Source organism: Sturnira hondurensis, unplaced genomic scaffold (assembly GCF_014824575.4).
Source record: "Sturnira hondurensis isolate 20B ecotype Veracruz unplaced genomic scaffold, ASM1482457v3 Scaffold0009719, whole genome shotgun sequence".
In the NCBI taxonomy this organism is placed as follows: Eukaryota; Metazoa; Chordata; class Mammalia; order Chiroptera; family Phyllostomidae; genus Sturnira; species Sturnira hondurensis.
The window spans coordinates 554,134-569,690 of NW_028082350.1; the positions used below are offsets into that span (position 1 = coordinate 554,134).

The 15,557-nt window shown below is 40.7% G+C and overlaps 1 protein-coding gene across 2 annotated transcripts in view; it reads left to right on the forward strand.

The window, feature by feature from the left end:
• Positions 1–15,557, forward strand: part of SIDT1 (SID1 transmembrane family member 1) — a 97,997-nt gene that overhangs the window by 64,224 nt on the left and 18,216 nt on the right. For both annotated transcript variants that reach the window (XM_037057387.1, XM_037057386.1), the window contains exons 10-14: positions 908–951; positions 10,781–10,852; positions 12,240–12,385; positions 13,113–13,186; positions 14,186–14,252. In XM_037057387.1, coding sequence (XP_036913282.1) covers positions 908–951; positions 10,781–10,852; positions 12,240–12,385; positions 13,113–13,186; positions 14,186–14,252 — 403 coding nt within the window. The remainder of the gene's footprint in view (positions 1–907; positions 952–10,780; positions 10,853–12,239; positions 12,386–13,112; positions 13,187–14,185; positions 14,253–15,557) is intronic.

The following is a 15,557-nucleotide window of genomic DNA, read 5'->3' on the forward strand; positions in this document are numbered from 1 at the left end:
AAAACAGTTTGGGGAAAAAAAGGTGAATGTAGAGTTACTTCATACCCAGCATTTCTATTCCTAGGTATATGCCGAGAGAATTTAATACATATATTCACACAAAAACCTGTACACAAATGTTCATAGAAGCATTATCCATATAGCCAAAGGGTGGAAACAACCAAAATGCTCATCAAATATAAACAAATGATTATGGTATGTTCATACCATGGAATTTAGCCATAAAAATGGCTAAATTTTTATTTAGCCATAAAAATGACTGAAGTATTGATTCATGTATCACATAGATGCACCTTGAAAACATTATGCTAAGTGAAAAAAGGCAGTCAAAAAAGACCACAATAGTATAATTTTATTTATACAAAATGTCCAGAATAGGTTAAATTTATAGAGACAGAAAGGGTATTAGTGATTGCCAGTGGCTGGGAGGAAGGCAAACAGCTAATAGGTTTGAGATTTCTTTAAGGGGTGATGAAAATGTTCTGGAATTAGGCGATGGTGATGGTTGCACAACTTTGTGGACATACTAAACTTGTTGAATTTTGTATATTAAAGTGTATGTGAATTATCTGAAAATAAGTGAATCTGAAAAAATTCATGAATTTGTGTGTGTACGTATTTGCCTAGGGGTAGGACTGCTGGATCATATGGTAACTCTCTGTTTATCTTCTTGAAAAACTGCCAAACTGTCTTCCTAAGTGGCTATAGCATTTTACAATCTTACTAGCAATGTATCAGAGTCCCAGTTTCTCCATGTCCTAAGGCCTATTTTTAAAAGATTCTAGCAGACAAATTTGCAGTATATTCTAGAGTGGACAAAGGTAAATGCTGAGATTTTCACTGCCTTAGGACCATGTATATGTGTGTTTTTTTGTTTTGTTTTGTTTTGTTTTATTTTGTTTTGCAGGTTTCAGAGAAAATCCACTGATGGAAGCTTTGGTTCCACTGATGGTGAGAAAATCCCTGGTCTGAAATCAAATTGGTGTCATGTATATGGTAACACTCCCACTCGGTACTTCTTTTGTCTCCCTGCTTTTGTAATTTCCAAACCCTCCCTTAATTCCTAACTTACAAAGTAGTCGAATCTGCAGTCTCCGTACAGAAACGGAACTCAGTGAGAACTAATTGTTATGGTTGATAATTACTGACACATGGAACTCACACTGAAAACCGTTGCTTGAGATGTCCCTTGCAATTGCTCACAGTCCATTTATCAGGCATTCATCTTTTTAAAAAGTTTGATCTTTTCCAGGATGTAAATTATTTCTAAGTTTCTTACCTAAAAGTTGATTTGTGAACAATATTAAACATTTATTGTGTTAACCCTAATCTAGGGTTAACTTTTCCCAAATTGAGACACTTTTTGTTAAGTGTCTAGAAAACTGAAATGTTTGAGACTAGCAAATATTATAACAAGTATGATAACTTTGAGAAATCCAGAATAATTGATTATTCAACCATTGTAACATGCCTTTTCCTCCACTTTGACAGTTTGAACAAAGGAATTTCATTGCCTAATCTTTTCATCACAACTTTTTTCGAATGAAATGTTTCTATTTTTTTAATCGAGATATATAAGATTGTATAAGTTTCAAGTATACAATGTAATGATTTGGTATTTGTATGCTGTGTAAAATGATCACAAGTCTAGCTGGCATTCGTTACCACCCATGCAATATACATATTTTTCCTTATGATGAGAACTTTTAAGGTCTACTCTCTTAGAAACTTTCACATATAAAATATAATGCTATTAACTATAGTCACCATGCTGTACATTAATTGCATCCTCAAGACTTGACTTATTTTAGAACTTGGAGTTTGTACCTTTTGTACATGTCCTCATTTTTGAAAAGCCTACATCAGCACAAGTTACATGGTGCTCATAAGCCATTTGGCAGAGAGTGCTCATTTAGAAAAGGAATGATGAATTGAGGCTTGATTTTTAAGTCGCAAGCAGCAGATGTTTAGTTTTGTGTTTTCAACACTTAAATGAACCCATGGAATCTTAGAAAGACACAAATTGAGCCCCAACCCCACCCAGCAAGAACTTTCTCCTGCTGCTTCTCCTACCTTCCTTCGACTTTTGTCTTCCTTACTGTCAGCATATCTATTTTCTCCAGCCTCCCAGACAATTTTTTTTAAAAAATAGCATTCAACAGCCAATATAAAGACTGTAAAAGGACACCTGCTCTACTGTCATTAAAATGCTAAATACTACTTTCCCTTTTATTCATAAAATGTTTAAATAAATTTGAGTTGTCTCTGAATCTCACCTGTTTTCCCCCAGTGCTCCCAGGTTTTGCTCTTAGTTTAGGCTTAGTTGAACTTAGGAAGCCTGATTGGTTGGGTCCCATTGGATGCTGTTTGAATAAATAGTCTGTTGTTTTTATTGTACGAGTGAGATAATTTTATTATTGTAATGATAATTAAAGGCAGACCATGTTCAGAAGACTCTCCTGAATAGTGAAACGTAGGTGGACAGAGCTGAGACTTGAGCCAGATGATTGTCCAAGATCCAGAAACCTCTGAAAATTAGCAAAGAGCTAGAGAAGCCCTTCGGATGGCAAGAAGAAATGAACAAAAGAAAAAGAAAGGAAAGGATAAAGATGCATCAGTTAGGTTATATGAGGCTGCAAGTAACAAGAAAATATATCTCAAACACACCTAAACCACAACGAAGCCCCTCTCCCTGGAAGTCGAGCAGAAGGCTGGGCTGCAGAGCTGACAGAGGCAGGTGGCTAGTTATGCTCCCACCATCCCCCTGGCTCTGCTTGGCTCACAGAGCAGGTGGTGACATGGATCAGGTTTATACCCTCACCTGACAATGGCCAGGGGAGAAGCTGAAGGGCACTTAGCAACTTAACCTCATTTTATTGGCCTAGAATGACTTTTATACGTATTGTTAAACCAGTCACTGCAAAAGAATATGTTTATCTACAGATCCATCAAGCCTGCTTATAGAATTAGTGTGAGGTCATCTTTTGCTAAGACTGGGGTTCCTCAAAGTCAACATTAATTGACATTACAGGCCAGATGATTCTTAGCTGTTTGAGGGCTGTCCTGTGTATTGCAGGATGTTTAACATCTAACTGCATCTTTCATCTCTACCTACTAGAACCCAGTAGTATACTTCCTCCCTGACAATTCAAATGTCTCCAGACATTGCCAAATGTCATCTTGAGGGCAAAACAGGTTCTATACCCACAGGTGAGAATCATTGACTTAAATATGTGGGCTGCCAGGTGCAGATGAGGAGGATACCTGAACAAAATCCCACCTTAGTTAGGGAGTAGGAATAAGAATGTTCACCACAAAGGGAGAGAGAGAGACATTGATTTGTTGTTTCACTTATGAAACATTCATTTGTTGATTCCTATATGTACCCTGACAGGGGATCAAACCCACAACCTTGGCATATGGGGATTATGCTGTAACCAACTGAGGTACCCAGCCAGGGAAAGATTTAGATGATTTAAAACAAGAGCAGAGAGGATGAAGACTTGACTTGGGGTGGTAAACACACAATACCGTGTATAGATGGTGTGTTGTAGAATTGTGCACCTGAAACCTGTATAATATTGTTAACCAGGGTCAGCCCAATAAATTTAATAAAAAAGGGATGGGGGAGGCTTAGTGATGAAGAACAATGACCACCACCAAAAAAAAAAAGCCAGGAGCAGAGAAGACAAGCTCTACCCAAGATGAGTGTAACAGTAGGATTACAGGAAGTTCAGTGAAGCTCACAAGTCAGGAAAAGCCTTGGTAGGCTCTGGGGGGCCTACCAAGGCTCTGTTTTGGTTAGGTTGTGACAGGAAGGCTGCTTCGGGAAAGAAAACCTGTTGACTCTTCTGTTTTTGCTTTTCTTTGATGTGTATGCAGTTCTTTAAGTTGCATTTGAAAATGTCAACATTGGATCCAGCTATTCTAAAAAGAGTAAGAATTTATTTTAAATTTCATGGCATGAAAAAGATGAGACCTTAGAGCCAGGTGAAGTGGAAACAGTGTTGGTAAAGAGCTTCTTCAGACCTCCAACAGACATTTTTAGTGTGGTATGAATGGTGTGTTCTCCATTCATCACTTGGTACTTAATAGTGTCCTGTGCGGTGATCTGAGGAGTACTAGGAAAGGCTCTGTGCTCTAAGAAGTTTCCTCCACTGGTGGCACCAGTGGAGAAACCCACATTTCACATCATTGTTAAAGACTTTGCGTAGAAATTCAGTTACCACCTGGGAAGAGAGATGAATGAAGCATACCTCACAAGCTGTGGGGCCATGTGAGCTGTCATCGTGTCCTGGGGTGCAGCATAAGAGAAGGCCACGTTTTCAGTTGTGAGAGCTTGATAAATGTGTCAAGTTTGGATATTTAAGAACCAAATCGTCAAGCACATCCCTCCCTGCAAAGAGTCATTATAGAACCAGCCCCTCAGCAAAGAGCAGTGTCCAGGAGGAAATAAAACAAGCAGTGCATTGAGTTTGGAGGAGTCAAGGAGCACGAGCCATCACCAGGCTCTGGGGCAATGGGTCTCTAATACTAGTCTTAACTCTCGACTCTTCTTTTTCCAAATGCCCTTGACTTTTCCTGCCCAGTTTTTTCTTCAAGGGGAATTTTATATCCCTCTGCAGAGATTAGTGGTTTTCTTCGTTTTCTCCTCAACTTTTGAAACAAAACATAAAATTAGTTGGGGTAGGTAGCCAGTTGGCATAACAATGGAATTTCATGGCAGCTGGCTCACATTATTTCTGACTCCCTCTTCAGCTCCCAACATCCTGAGTTCGATGGAAAGAGGCAGAATAGCTATAAATATAAAGTCTCTGAAAGTTCTAAATATGCTCAAAATTAAATGAAGATTTTCCCCTCACATAGAACATTTAACATAGAAATCAAGCAAGAAAGCATACCCTGTTCTATTCAGTAAAGTAGACAGATGGCAAGGGGTTCGTGCTTAGGGAAAAACATACCAGAACAAGTTTCCTCAATTAGGTAAGCTCATTCACAACCTTATATGTGCTTATTTCCAGCCAGAACATGTTGGTCTGTCCTATGGAATAATATTTTTGTATTTAAGACTTCCAGTGAAGATGGAGGTATGGGTAGATACACAGTGCCTACTCCCACAATCACAAGAAGGACAACAAATTTAAAGTAAAAAAAACAAACAAAACAGAATTGACAGAAAATCAAACTGTATGGAAGTCCAACAACCAAGGAGTTAAAGAAACATTCATCCATACCAGTAGGAGGGGTGCAGACTGGCAGCTGGGGCAGAGAGGATGCACAGTAAGCCAGTGGCTGGAGAACCTGGGTGGGCAAGGTGACAGCTGGTGGACTGGGTGAGGCAGCAGCTGGCAGAACAGAAGGCCCCACATTTGCATGCAGATAAACCACAAGGAAAAACTGGGGAGCAAGACAGACTTCACAACCCAGGGTTCCAGTGCAGGTAAATAAAGCCTCAAAACCTCTTACTGAAAAAACCTGTGGGGGTTGCAGAGATGGGAAAAACTCCCAGGCTCTCTCTCACTCGAGAGACCCACGGGGCCCTAGAATGTACACAAAGTCACCCACCCAGAAATAGAGCACTAGAAGGGCTCAAATTGCTTGTGGGTAGCAGAGGAAGTGACTGAAAGCCAGAAGTAATGAGTACCGAGCAAACAGCATTATTCCCTCTCAGATCCCCACCTCACAGACTGCGCTGCAGAGCAGCCTAGTAGGTTGCCTGACCCTGGTGAATACCTAAGGCTCCACCCCTTACTATGTAACAAGCACAGTGAAACTAAAAAAAATATGACCCAAATGAAAAAAAAAACAGATTAAAGCTCCAAAAAAATACAACTAAGTGATGAAGAGATAGCCAACCTATCAGATCCACAGTTCAAAACACTAGTAATCAGGATGCTCACAGAAATGGTTGAGTATGGTCACAAAATAGAGAAAAAAAGTCAATGCTATGAGAAGTGAAATAAAGGAAAATGTACAGGGAACCAACAGTGATGGGAAGGAAATTGAACTAAAATCAACAGTTTGGAGGAGAAGAAAGAAAGAAACATGCAACCAGAACGGAATGAAGAAACAAGAATTTCAAAAAAAAGGAGGACAGTCTTAGGAACCTCTGGAACCTGTTGGAACTTTAAGTGTTCCAACATCTGAATCATAGGGGTACCTGAAGGGGAAAAGGAAGAGCAAGAAATTGAAAACTTATTTGAACAAATAATGAAGAAGAACTTCCCCAATTTGACAAAAGAAATAGACTTCCAGAAAGTCCAGGAAGCTCAGAGAGTCCCAAACAAGTTGGACCCAAGAAGGAACACACCAAGGAACATCATAATCACATTACCCAAGATTAAAGAGAAGGAGAGAATCTTAAAAGCAGCAAGAGAAAAGAAGACAGTTACCTACAAAGGAGTTTCCATAAGACTATCAGCTGATTTCTCAAAAGAAACTTTACAGGCAAGAAGAGGCTGGATACATATTCAAAGTCATGAAAGGCAAGGACCTACATCCAAGATTACTCTATTTAGCAAAGCTATCATTTAGAATGCAAGGGCAGATAAAGTACTTCCCAGATAAGGTCAAGTTCAAGGAGTTCATCATCACCAAGTCCTTATTATATGAAATGTTAAAGGGACTTATCTAAGAGAAAGAAGAAAATCAAAACTATGAACAGTAAAATGTCAACAAACTCACAACTATCAACAACTGAACCTAAAAAAACAAGCTAAGCAAACAACAAGAACAGGAACAGAATCACAGGAATGGAGATCACATGGAGAATTTTATCAGTGGGGAGGAGGAGGGAGGAATCGAGGAAAAGGTACAGGAATAAGAAGCATAACTGGTAGGTAGAAAATAGACAGGGGGCAGTTAAGAATAGTATAAGAAATGTAGAAGCCAAAGAACTTACATGTATGACCTATGGACATGAATTAAAGTGGAAGAATGATGGCGGAAAGGGGGTACAGGACAGAGGGGAATAAGGGGGGGATGGGACAACTATAATAGCATAATCAATGAAATATATTTAAAATATTTTTGTATTTAATTCTGCTTTTGAAATACCATACAATTAAGTATAAATATAGCTGGCCTTCTAGGACCATTGATCATATTTGAAGTTTGTGAGAAAATCCTTAGGGTTTCACATTCTAAGAAGCTGTAGATATAAGAAAAGTTATCCAATGTTGATCAATCTTATATTTAAATTGTGCCTATAAAAGTCCACAGAGTAAAATCATTTATGTGATGGCAGCTGTATTGTACATGAAAATCTGATGCTCTTCATCATCACAGAACCACTGGTGTCGCCTCAGAATGGATAGGGTCTACGGCCACATCAAAAGCAGATCAACCTCAATTATGAGGCCGAGCAGAGTGCAGAAGTTGGTGATACATCCAAGTCTGAGCTGGCTTTTTCTTTCTAATTAAGTTGTCACTTAACAAAACAGTGGGGTTTTCCCCTCACTTGCTTTGAGTTTAGCTTGTGTGTGTGTGTTTTCTCTTTTGATTACATACACACACAAACCACTGGCTCCCACAAACCATTTCTACCTCCTGCCACAACTGACCGCAAGCATTCTCATGTGCACACTTCTATTTACCTATCAGAGGGCTTCCTAGTAACACCAAAATGCCAAAAATTCTGGGTTTTATTATTTTAATGTCATTCTTCAATTCCTGTTTGCACATTTAATATTTCTTAAGTTAAATCATAAGTAAGGGGCAAACATTAATGGTTAAAAATAGAGAGCTTAAGCTTGAATAGAAACATATGTGAGATTGAGGGAAATAGAAATATAAAAGCCTATAGGTAACCCATAGAGATAAGACCAGGATGGTGATTTTTGTGAGATTTCCTACAATGAACTGGACAGAAGATGCGAGCGTGGCCAAATAGGAAATCATTGGCAAGCACACCAGCCAACCTAAAAAGCAAAGGTTGAAAAAAAGAGAAGGCTGAAAAAATGCCATAAAAAGCAAAGGTTGTGCTTAGATACTTCTTAAAAATATGAGTTTATGGTAGTGGAGACGTATATGAGCCTTCACTTCCTTGTCTCTTTTCAGAGGTATTTTTGAGCACTTCACCAAAGTAACATGCTTACTGTGAGTCATTCGTATTTTGAAGAAAAACCTTTGTATTTTTCTCAATTAAGAAGATAAATTGTAACTGAGAGCAATACAGTAAGCCAATATCCATCCAATATCTGAGTCCCTCTGGGCGAATTACTGATCTCGCAGCTCCAACCTTTTGTTGTCTTTAAAATGGTGATGACGGTAGTACCCATCTCAAAGGGTTGTTAAAAAATTAAGTTTCTGTAAAGAACTCAAAAGAGCGTCTGACACACAAGAAGTTTCAAGTAACCATTAGCCCATAGTGGTAACGGCGGTATCAGCAGCAGCAACCACAGCAGTAGTAACGGTGACCGAAGAATTGGCAGTAGCAGCAGTCGTGGTGATAATAGTGTTAGTACTTGGGTTTTTTTCTTATTTTTAAAATTTTTTATTTATCTTTTAGCCTCACCCAAGAGCATTTTTTATTGCTTTTAGAGAGAAGGGAAGGGAGAGAGAGAGAAAGAGAGAAATAGTAATGTGAGAGAGAAACATCAATGGGTAGCCTTCTTACACACGCCTGGACTGGGGATCAAACCTGCAACCTCGTTGGGTGCCCTGACAAGGAATCAAACCTGTGACCTTTCAGTCTACAGGACCACACTCTAAGCAACTGAACCACACCAACCAGGGAAGTATTAGTATTTGTTATAGTCAATAGTAGCAGCAGCAGAAATAACAGCAGAGCACCATGCTGTAACTATGACCAAAATTGTCCTAGGTCAAGAAAAAGTCAAACTGTAGACATCATCTTCCCATAACACTGTTATTTTGCTCAAAAGTTCTAATCTCTCATACTTAAGAGTCTAAAAATCACCTGTTTCTATGCCTTGAAGTTAGATAAAAAGTATAGATGGTGCTGATCCCTGTTATTGTGGGTAAGCTCAAGAATTGCCAGAAAACATCTACTTTCTTTATAATGATAAGAAATATATCAAGGGATCTCCAAGCCTGGGAACAGTGCCCAGGAGTCTGCGTTCTGCCTTGCCTGCCAAGAATCCTGCATTAGCCCCAAGGTGTTGCTGTCCAGCTGAGCCATCGAAGTGAGGAAGGAAATTGAGTCTCCAAGGCCATCAGCTTTGAGTCTCGTCACCTGGCTAAATATTTTGAACTTGGAATTTAATTATTTTTCTTCATGGATGAAATGAATGGGCAAACAAAAGAGAAACATGTCAAGCCTATAAAGTTGACTTGCAAAACTGAATGTTTTTACTGCCCACCAGTGGAAACGAACAACTGGTTGAAGAGAGTTGATGGTGATGAACGATGAATAGTTTGAGATTTTTTGTTATTTTACGTGGGTTACACACTGCACCATTAATGTAAACTACAATGAACTATGTTTTCAATGAAGAAATAGAAATGCATTTACAGTGAGGATATTAAAGAATATTCTCAGTTGTATCTCATCACTGAAAATCTATTTCCCTGCAAGAGACTGACAAATGAACTCACAGACATTTTTGCCTGTATTGTAATACAAGCAATCTCATCTTTCAGAAAGAAAATATTGATAAGAAATTCCCACCAGCCACACAACATGCCAGATGCTTGGCCAAGCTCAGGAGGCACTAAAGGGACATTGTCCTGCATCACCACAGATGAGTGTGGCTGCTGGAAACACGGTGGCACTACATCAGGGCCAGAAACTGCCTGGATACCTGCTGAGATGCGATTTCTGCTCTCTTTGTTCAGCTCTGCCTACCGCTCACAAATGGACAAACTTGGTGGGACAATTCCTGGACTAGTAATGAGTGAGAAAGACGGGAGATCTTTTTCTCTGATGCTTGTGGTGGGGTGGCTCCTGATGGCCTCCAGACTCTTAGAGGAATGAGTTTGCTCTCCTTGTTACAAGGAGTACCTCACTGGAAAAGTTTGAGGAGCATCTTTTTAGAGGCTTTTTAAAATCTCACTGACAACCACCATTTGGCAATAGATATATCTATTCTACCTCCTGAATACCTCTCAAAATATTCAATGTCCATGCACAGCTTTAATTCATGTTGTCATCATTTATTGCTCCAAGGAGTGTAGCAATTTCCTTTCTCTCTGGGCTTCTTCTGCCTAGAGTGAGGGTACTGTTAGCTGCTATAACAAATAAACCTCCACATGACAGTGCCTTAATCACGGACATTTGTTTCTGATGATTTTGTTCAGTGGTGGCCTACCTCACAGTGATTTCAGGACCCATGCCCCTTTGTTCTTGGGATTCTGCAATGCTCTCAGGCGAGAATCAACAACTTCTCTCTGAACTGCCACACAGTGAATATTTTAAGCTTTGCCAGCCACGTAGCCTCTGTCACAACCACTCAACTCTGCCATTGTAGCCAAAGCCACTGTAGACATATCCAAATGAGTGTGACTATATTTCAATTAAATTTCATGTATGAGCACTGAAATTTAAATTTCTTAGAATTTTCACCTATCATGAAATATTATTTTTTCTTTTGATCTCTCCTTCACTAATTTAAGGACCATTGTTGATTCCAGGGCCATACCAAATCAGGTGGCAGGCATTTGGCCTGCAGGCCATATTTGGTGACTCCGGCATTAGAGTGAAAAGAATATCAAATTTAAAACATTGTGCCCTGATAACTAGTCCACTATGAGTTGTGCTGTGTTCCTTGGTTTTAGCAGCTGGACTCAAATGTTCGCCTCTTGCCTTTCTTTTTCACAGATGCTGGAACGATGGCGGTGTCCCATCGCATTGCTGCCAGCACCCCTGAAGGGAGCAATTATGGGGCAATAGGTATTTCCTACAAGCCCTTTCATGGGAGTGTTTTCTAGTTCTCCAGAGAATAGGATGCACAGGTCCTCTAGCCACTAATAACTATGAGAGTGGGCAAGGCAATCACCACATAAGTTTGCATTGTCTTTATAAGATGAGTTGGTTGGATGATCTGGAAGGTTTGTTCCACCTTTAATGTTCTCCAGTTCTGTTATTCTATATTTCTTGGATCTGCTAGCCACACTTGAGCAGAATTTCTTACAATGGTTGCCATCAACTTCCAAGGTCCCCGTGGGGATGTTTTCATATCCAGCCTGACTTCAGGACTGAAAGGTGTGTCACAGTCTGATGTCAGGAAACCCAACCTCAATCGACCAGTTGTTTCATTCTCAGGTTTCAGTGGAGTAAGGGTGATCAGAAGACTAAGGCTGAGATCCCCATGAACACGGCTAAAGCCTGACAGTCTTTCCCTTCAGCTAACTTCATGACTGAACCTGTTCAATGCCTCCAGTCGTTCACATGGCGCCCCTCAGTGTTCATTTCGTGCCTGAAAGGAACAGAACTCCTAGCTGTCTCCTTTGAGTAGGAGCGCCTTGCTGCTGCCATGCACTCCCATGATGCTTGTGGCCCTGTGAATGGTGACATTCCCACTTTGAAATGTCAGCGTAGAGGGACGGGGAATCCTGTGTTCCTTCCCTATTATTCTGTAACTTTAAGAAGCATGTGGGCTCAGTGCAGGGGACTTATTTCTAGCTCTGCGAGAACAGGGCTTATGTTTTTTGTTTTGTTTTGTTTTGTGTTTAACTATCTGAACAGAAGAAATAAAGCAGAAGGTAGGCTCAGCTCATGTGTGCACCAAGCTGCACTAATTCCCATCTGCTCCGGGAAACATTCACGGGAACACAAGGATTCTTCTTCCCAAGAGCATTCATTATGTAACCCTAGACGCAGCATGTGGGGGACTTCTGTGTATAAATACTTCACGCACAAGCCATGTATGGATGCTGGATATGAGTGTGCTTATGCATACATGAAGTAGATGTGATACATAACGATGTGCATGTGTATGTATATAATATTTATGTTCATATTTTAAATATGAAACATGAAATAAGCATATTACCTTTGAGACCAATAGTTCACAGAATAGATGTCTTAATATCAAATGTCTTTATTACTCTTGATATGTATTCAGCTGTAGAAATAGACAATTTAAATATAAAAATAGAAGAAGAAGAAAATGAAAGCTCATTGAGGAGGAGTTGAGAAGAAGCTCCTGTGTTGTGAGTAAAGAGTTAGTTTTTACTAACATTTTTAAGTGTGAGTCAGCACTGTGTTTTTGCAGAGAAGAATGGGCTCCCCGGGTTCTTCTTGGCTTGGGAAGGCAGATGAGCGTTCTCTGTTTCAGGCGAGTCGAGCTCCAGTCCCGGCGGGCAGATGTCCTCCCCTGAGCGGCGCCGGCCATGCCAGTCAGACACCGACAGCTCCGTGGAGGAGAGCGACTTCGACACCATGCCAGACATTGAGAGTGACAAGAACGTCATCCGGACCAAGGTACCTCTGCCTGGCTGTGGTCTCTGAGAGGCCGGAAAGTTTGGCAGTTAAACACAACTTCAGCAATGCCTCCGTGTCCTTTGATTTTTGTGGGGTTTTTTTTTTACTTTGGGAGAAGTCACATTTCCCAGAGGGCTTTTTGGGTAAAATATATCTATAGACTAAAAGCAGTACTCTAATTAGCTTTTCTTTCTGGAGGAAAAAATGAGAGCATTAAAACACCCTCAGGGGCTGAAGTGACAGCCTGTGGACAATAAAGGAGGAAGGGATCCAACCAAATGGAAGAAAAGATGCATTGGGGGGTGGAGCTGGAAAAACTTTCTGGTTCTGTAATATGGTCCTTCCGGAGTAAAGCTTTTTTCTTCCTGGTGTGTATTTATTATATTGTGTCGCACCCAGTAAGGGAGATGAAGGTGGGTGCATGGTTTCAGTCCTGCAGTTCCCGTCCACCACGTGGACATCTCCAAAAACTGGGAAGTCGACTCCTGAGATATGAGAAGCCTGTGGCTCCCACTCATTTTTCCACATCAGCTGATCCTTAATATTCAAGGGAAATACTGGCATTTTTATTAAGGTGTCCTGAGACAAGCAAAATTAAGAGAAAAATCTTGGTAAATGATTTTAATCCCTAGTAAGGGACTGAAATCTGCGGAGCTCTCCTTTGTATCTTGTGCAACAAAATAAAAGCAAGTACAGTTCTGCATTCGCTTTGTTTTTGGCTTCCTAGGTGTTCCTTTACTTGTCAGACTTGTCCAGGAAGGATCGGAGAATTATCAGCAAAAAATATAAGATTTATTTCTGGTGAGTAGGTGACCAGGAGGGCCATAGTTACTTTCATTAAAATTTAAATTCTCATTGTATAAGGTGGTGTCACTTGTATCACAGGTTTCAGTGTTTGGTGGGGCACAGGTTTAGGTGTGTCAAAGGTCCGTGCCACATTCCACAGGAAAAACAAAAAGAAACTGTAAAAGGCAACTGGCCCTAACTTAGTTAAAAGGAAAAATATGAAAAGTACTGGACTCCATGTGAGTAGGAAACCCACTAAATCCTCCTCTAGAAAGCTCATGTAACAGTGACATTAATGTCACTACTGTTAGCATGAGACATGCTAAACCGCAGCCATTCACTCTTCTCCTCACCAGGCCTTGCTCCTGGAAGAACCAGTGATTGCAGGGACTAGATGCCTAGAGCATCTCCAAGTAGCTGGAAACTACCCTGGGAGACAATACTACCAGCCCATGACAAATAGACTTGAGATGGTCTCTTTCTCAAGGAACCACATGCAACCTCTCCCTTCAAGCGGAGAGGCTGGGCTGCCTGGCAGGGACCCTCCTTCTCTCCCCTCAGAACCCCCAGGCTGACACTGTGACAGATCTTCCCGTTCTGTACTGTTCTCAATTCTTGCCCCTGTAATTGGATACAGATATTAGAGGAAGATGAGGGACAATGGAGAACACAAGGAATTTCATAGTGGGACCTTCATTTTAGAACTAAGGAACTGAAGAGAGCCACATCCCTTCATGTGATCCATCTCCCATTACTTACATTCTGATCACTTTTATTCTAACAGCATCCTTAAGAGATAGATTCTCATCAATAATGTGGTTAAGCCAGAAGCAAGTATTACTTAGACTGTTTTGCAAATGACTGGAAAAAATGAGAACCATGCTGTCCGTTTCTAACTGCCTCTGTGGGTTGACTAGGGAGTTATGGGGTGAAAGAATTCCTTTTTAAAAACTTGAACAGATATTTCATTGTCGGGTTGGAAATGACTATCTCTGGCTCTTTCTGCCCACACAGGAACATCATTACTATTGCTGTGTTCTATGGGCTACCTGTGATCCAGCTGGTAATCACCTACCAGACGGTAAGTGCCGCCCTGGAGCCCGCCCGAGCCTTCATGCTGTGTGGAGAGGTCTTTGCTGTGGCGCACAGAGGAAGGTATAACTTGGGATCGGTCCAAAAATTAACTTCCCATTTGGGTTCTAATTGGACTTCTCCAACATTTTATCTTCGACTGACCTTTAAATCTAATTCCCAACTGTTGTATCACAAAGGGATCTGGAACCACTTGTATTATTTTGTCTACCAGTCTTGCACTCACTCAGTCATAGCATCTGTCAGTTGTGTTTATTATTTACCAGTCTGAGCTTTTTTTGACCGTCATGGGGTAATGAGGGAAGTAAATAAAGTTCTGGAACGAAACGAGGAAACTGGGTGTCTCATGTAGCCTCTGTCCTCTCACTAAGGGGAAATGTTTTTTTGTGAAAGTAAAAACAGCTTCATAAAATTAATAAAATGTTAAATTAAAAGAAAAACAAAAATAAAATAAACAAACAAAAAATCACTGAAACAGCTCGAGAATCCCTACCACCCCTTCATAGAACCCAAGGGCCCAGGCCACTTAAGTGACCTCTGGTATCTATTCCACATAAGAAGCCCATTTAGAACAGCACGAGGCTGAAGGTGTTTCTACTGCAGTGGCTCTCAAGCCTTGCTGTGGATTAAAATCATCTGGGGAACTTTTTAAAGTCCTGATGTCCAAGCTGTGCCCCACAGCCATAGATCAGCATCTCTGAGAGTGGAACTAGGCATCAGTATTGATTAAACTTCCCATGATTCCAATATGTAGCCAAGTTTGAAAGCTGGTGATCCAATAATATTTAGCCAATTTTATAGTTATTACATGATGCAGACAAGGACTTTGTGATGTTTGAATACCACAGTTTTTTTTTTAAGATTTTATTTATTTATCTTTAGAGGGGAAGGGAAGGAGAGAGAGAGAGAAACATCAATGTATGGTTGCCTTTCATGCATCCCCTGCCGGGAGTTGGCCTGCAGGGAACTGGCCTGCAACCCAGGCATGTGCCCTGACTGAGAATCGAACCGTGATCTTCTGAGTTGCAGGCCTGCACTCAATCCACTGAGCTACACCAGCCAGGGCTGAATACCACAGTTTGTAATCTAAATACTCTCTGAACACTTTGGGGCCCTCAGAAGACATAGGCGCACTGTGGTCTGGGTAGGTTCTTAATGCTAGAGATGGTGATGAGTATGGAAAACCGACCACCATGTCCTCATGTTTGCCTGCGTGTGGTAGTCATTTCCACAGAGAATGGGACAGCTTCCCCTCCTCCCAGCATTCACCTAGAAACTAGGACACATCATGGCT